This window comes from Portunus trituberculatus, chromosome 37 (assembly GCF_017591435.1).
Source record: "Portunus trituberculatus isolate SZX2019 chromosome 37, ASM1759143v1, whole genome shotgun sequence".
Taxonomy (NCBI): domain Eukaryota; kingdom Metazoa; phylum Arthropoda; class Malacostraca; order Decapoda; family Portunidae; genus Portunus; species Portunus trituberculatus.
This window is the reverse complement of record NC_059291.1, coordinates 8,621,687-8,626,686: the sequence shown is the minus strand read 5'-3', so window position 1 is coordinate 8,626,686 and position 5,000 is coordinate 8,621,687. Positions and strand designations below refer to the sequence as shown.

Sequence of the window (5,000 nt, the reverse complement as noted above, 5' to 3'; positions counted from 1 at the left end):
CGACCCTCACCCTCAGTCTTCCTCACTCCCACCCCTCCTTCCCCCTCCTTCCTCGTCATCCCCGTGAGAAAACTAACACCCCATAAACAATCAGAGGCTCCTGAAATTGCTCAAGGAGAATGAACGTGTGAGAGTAACAGGATAGCGCCCATGCCTCGCTGTTCCTGTTGCTATTCTTAAGGAGTGGGAGCAGTGTAGGTGTGCGTGCTGAGTCTAACTGTGCTGACAGGAAACGGGTAAAAATGTAATTGTGAAGAAGCGTCCGTGCGTTCGTTTCAAGTGTTGTATGTCTTATTTGAGCTTTCCGCTGGTTTGTTCTTGAGTGTTCCAGCGTGGCTTTGGTTTGTGGGAGGTTGTTGTATTGTGACTGTAGTGAATTAGTGTTTAGGCTTGTCTGTTACTGGGTGTATCTAGACCGTGTGTTATTCCGTGTTTTTTTTTTTTTATAATGAAATGAGTGTGCTGAGACATATATATATACACACAACACACACACACACACACACACCGTGTGTGTGTGTGTGTGTGTGTGTGTGTGTGTGTGTGTGTGTGTGTGTGTGTGTGTGTGTGTGTGTGTGCGCGAAGGACTACGAATGAATCACCCAGCTCTAATCGATGAGTCTGGTTGTCACGAGGCCTTACTTTTTACACACGTCAGGCTTACGTACGTGTATTACCTGGAGACATAATCTACTTAACATACAACAACAACAACATGCACAAAAAGAGACACAGTAACACTCACCACTGAGATGTAACATAATGCTAAGAGAAGACTAACGCCAGGCGGCTTCATCTTCGCTGTAAAGAGAGAAAACAACACTTATTAACATTAAAAACTACTAAACACAGACACACAAACACTCAGATCAGTAAAATTGCACAACATTAACTTATTACCTCATTATAACGGAAACAAGAGTCACATGAGCACATTAGGAGCTTCCCATGTGAAGTCAACGCACCACACGATTATATGACAAAACATGATGGATTCCCTTTACGCTGCCCTTAAGAACATGCTATATCCTGTGCTGTATGGGAGGGAACACTGAACGGGCGTCTGGCTGGAAGGAAGGGGCGTGAAGGGGCATGATGGGTGTGATGGGTGGGCGTGTACCAGATTTCCATGGGCGCCAAACATGCCTCACAAAAAATGCAAGGTAGGTGAGTGCAGACAGGTGGAAAAATCGTGTGTGTGTTGTGTGTGTGTGTGTGTGTGTGTGTGTGTGTGTGTGTGTGTGTGTGTGTGTGTGTGTGTGTGTGTGTGTGTGTGTGTGTGTGTGGCGGGCGGTAAAGGGTGGCTCAGGGCGGGCGCGGTGCTCAAGGATGCGTGTGGGCGGCGGGCGTGGCAGCCTCCCTACTTCGACCCTTACTTATACCCACGCCCGCTTCACCCAACACCCCACATGTCCAAACACAGTGACATGTACCCACGCCAACCCACGCCCGCCCGTTAGTAAATGTCAGCTAGATACTCACTCATACAGCCGCGCCTGCCCTCCCCCCCACACTCACTTTCCTCTCTCACACACACACACACACACACACACACACACACACACACACACACACACACACACTCACATTCTCGTTGCATTAATGTCACCTCACCCACACTCACCCACACTAGTTGTCATCCACACCATTTCCCCGTCACCCACATTCACATTCACATCCACACCCATCTACACCCACAAACATCCACTCACACAGGGCAGTTTCCTTCACCAAGACACCCACATCAACACCCACACCCAATATATTAATCCCTATCTTAAACCCACACTGTCTCCTGGCTACCCACATCCACACCCACACAACTCTAACAATCCCTACATAAATCCACACCGTTTCCTGATTACCTACATCCACACACACACACACACACACACACACACACACGGTCACGCCCACACACTTCAAAAGCATTAAATAGAAAGGCTATTTTCCCTCGAGTGGGCGGGTATACTTAAGACGGAGGAAGGAGAGGAGGGAAGGAAGGGGTAGGTATATGATCACTATACCTAGGCGGAGTGTCCCCAGGTAGGCCCGTAATTACACACCTGAGCAAGTGGGGACAATGGGGGAGGAGAGGTTAACAAGTGTTCTCCTCGCGGTCAACTTACGTGAATAACCAAGACTATTCATAAAAAAAAAAAAAGAATAAGAAAAACCTGCTTGAGTGTAATGACCGGAATTGCTGAAGACAGTGACAAGTGAGTGACTCTCGTGTAACCTGAGATAAGTCAACGTGGCAGCGCAGAGAGAGAGAGAGAGAGAGAGAGAGAGAGAGAGAGAGAGAGAGAGAGAGAGAGAGAGAGAGAGAGAGAGAGAGAGAGAGAGAGAGAGAGAGAGAGAGAGAGAGAGAGAGAGAGAGAGAGAGATATGAAGGAGGCAAATATGCTACCTACATGATACAGATTTATTTATAGATTGATTAGATGAAATAGTGGGTTCAGTCACGGAAACACCTTTGAAAACACTAATAATAACAATAATTTTCAAATCTACACATATAAACCTGATTCACAATGACATTTCCCTTCTAAACTATCACTGACGTGCGCAGAACAATAAGCGATGGTATGAGAGAGAGGTGCGAGGTGCGAGGTGTGAGGTGTGAGGGGAGAGAGGAGAGTGGGGTGCCAAAAACTCTACCAGCTCCGTCCCTCCCTCAAGGTTGGTGACGGTAGCCTTCTGTTACGCTCTGAATGTGAATGGCGCCGTCACAAAGGAGCGAGTGGGTACTAAGGACGTTTACTGATCGGGTACTAATGGTGAGGCTGAGTTTGGAGAGCTGGTGTGCTTGCAAGGTGGTCAGCTGCTGGGACTTGTAGAACAGAGAAGGTGTCTGGAATCTTTAGTAGTGCTGGAGTGGTGGAGTTCTTGAATCAGTGAGATGTAAGGAGGGAGAGTTACTGGTGCTGGTGGATTGGTCAGGCTTGTGTGTAGATAAACTGTCGGAATGGAATAGAGAAATCAGGGCTGGTAGAATAGAAGTGCTTTTTCAGTAAGGTTTCTTGAGGCTGTTGGTAAGGCTGTCTAGTGGTGAGGCCGTCGATGTGAGGTTTCCAAAGCTGCCGTAGCAATCAGGACGGTGTGGGAAGTGGGGCTGTCTAGTTGAAGGAGCTGTCAAGATAATAGGACACGTCTTGTGAGCTGTTGACACTGAAGACCTGATATATTGTGGGTCTGACGAACTTTCTCGGCCGGTGGACAGGGCACGGAGCTGTCAGGCATAGGCAATCTTTCCAGAAGAGTGGGAGTGGCCTTGTGTCACCAGTAATGCGACACTGCCTCGCCTCGCCTCGTTTTTCTTGTTCCTTGCGATGGGTATAGAGAGAAAACGGAACTTGTTGGAATCGATACACCTCTATTCGCCGTTCCTTTATGATTTTGTGTGTTAATCGGCCACAGCAACAGCAGCACAACAGCAACAACAGCAACAGCAACAATGACAACAACAACGAGGTTAACTTCTTTCATTTCTTCGTTTGATATTAAGATTTGTGATAAGGTTAGCGAGAGAGAGAGAGAGAGAGAGAGAGAGAGAGAGAGAGAGAGAGAGAGAGAGAGAGAGAGAACTTTACTTAACCCGGAATATAGACATTTCTAATAATACTGAGCAATTAATCTTAAAGTTTAAGAAAAAATGTACGTGTGTGTATGTGTGTGTATGTGTGTGTGTGTGTGTGTGTGTGTGTGTGTGTGTGTGTGTGTGTGTGTGTGTGTGTGTAGTGCCAGGGAAAGGGCTAGGGATGTGGTGGGGGAGGCGGGGAGCGGCCCTGTCCAAGCAGTGCTGCCAACTTAAAGAACATCGCAGGGGGTGAAAGGAGAGAGAGAGAGAGAGAGAGAGGGAAGAAGGGAGAGAGAGAGAGGGAAGATGGAGATAGGGGAGAGGGGAGAGAGTTGGTACTGCTGCGGGCTAGCTGCACCTCAAGGCTGTACGTGCTCTCCTCCTCCCCTCCCTCCTCCCCTTTTCACCCCCTTCCTTCCCCATTCCCCCTCCCCCCTCAAGTAACCAACCATACCATTTCACGTGAGGTATAAAGACGAAAAATTCAAGTAAAAAAGGAAATACGTGATAGTCTCTCTCTCTCTCTCTCTCTCTCTCTCTCTCTCTCTCTAAACCAAGGGACACTTCTACACCTACACCTACACACACACACACACACACACACACACACACACACACACACACGCACATGCACACACACGCACGCACGCACAGAGACTGCCAATTCAATTCCTAACTTGTCAACCCGGAACTGACTATGATAGTTACAAATTCACCTTTATTGATGGATAGGAGGAAGGAGGAAGAACGAAAGATATAAGAGAAGGAGGGAAGTAGATAGAAGGGACGAGAGAGAATGGAAGATGAAGAGAAGGAAGGAGATAGAAGACAGACGAGAGAAAACTGATGTGGAAGAGACATATAAAGGGAGGGAGAGAATGGAAGATGAAGGGAAGAAAAGAGGTAATGGAAGGAAAAGAGAGAATGGAAGATGAAGAGAAGGAATAGAAGGGAGGCGAGAGAAAACTGATGTGGAAAGGAGAAACAGATAGAAGAAGAAGAGAGAGAATAGAGGATGAAGTGAAGGGAAGGAAAGAGACAGAAGGAGAGAAGCGAAAGGAGATAGAAGAAGAGAGGCTAACAGGGATAGATAGACAGGGAAAAACAGGGAACGAAGAGACAGGAAGAAAAGTGAAAGGAGGGAGAAAAGGAGACAAAAGAAGAAAAGGGAAGGAAAAGAGAAGACAAAGAGAAAAAAGAAAGAGATGGAAAAGGGAAGGAAAAATAAGGAAAGGATGAAAGAGAATGAAGAGAGGAAAGGATGATAAAGAGGAGAAACAGAAGGAAGGAAAAGGAGAAACGATGAGGAAAGTGAAGGAAAGAGAAGGAAGATAAGAGACAGAGAGAGAAGGTAAGGAAGGATGGGACGGTAGGAATGAAGGACGAAGGAAGAAGCGAAGGACGAGGTTTGCATATGGAA

General features: G+C 47.0%; 1 protein-coding gene across 1 annotated transcript in view; it reads right to left on the bottom strand.

Moving 5' to 3' along the window:
* LOC123514063 overlaps positions 1–5,000 on the bottom strand; it is a 221,370-nt gene that overhangs the window by 199,868 nt on the left and 16,502 nt on the right. The window contains exon 2 of the mRNA XM_045271661.1: positions 746–801. Coding sequence (XP_045127596.1) covers positions 746–801 — 56 coding nt within the window. The remainder of the gene's footprint in view (positions 1–745; positions 802–5,000) is intronic.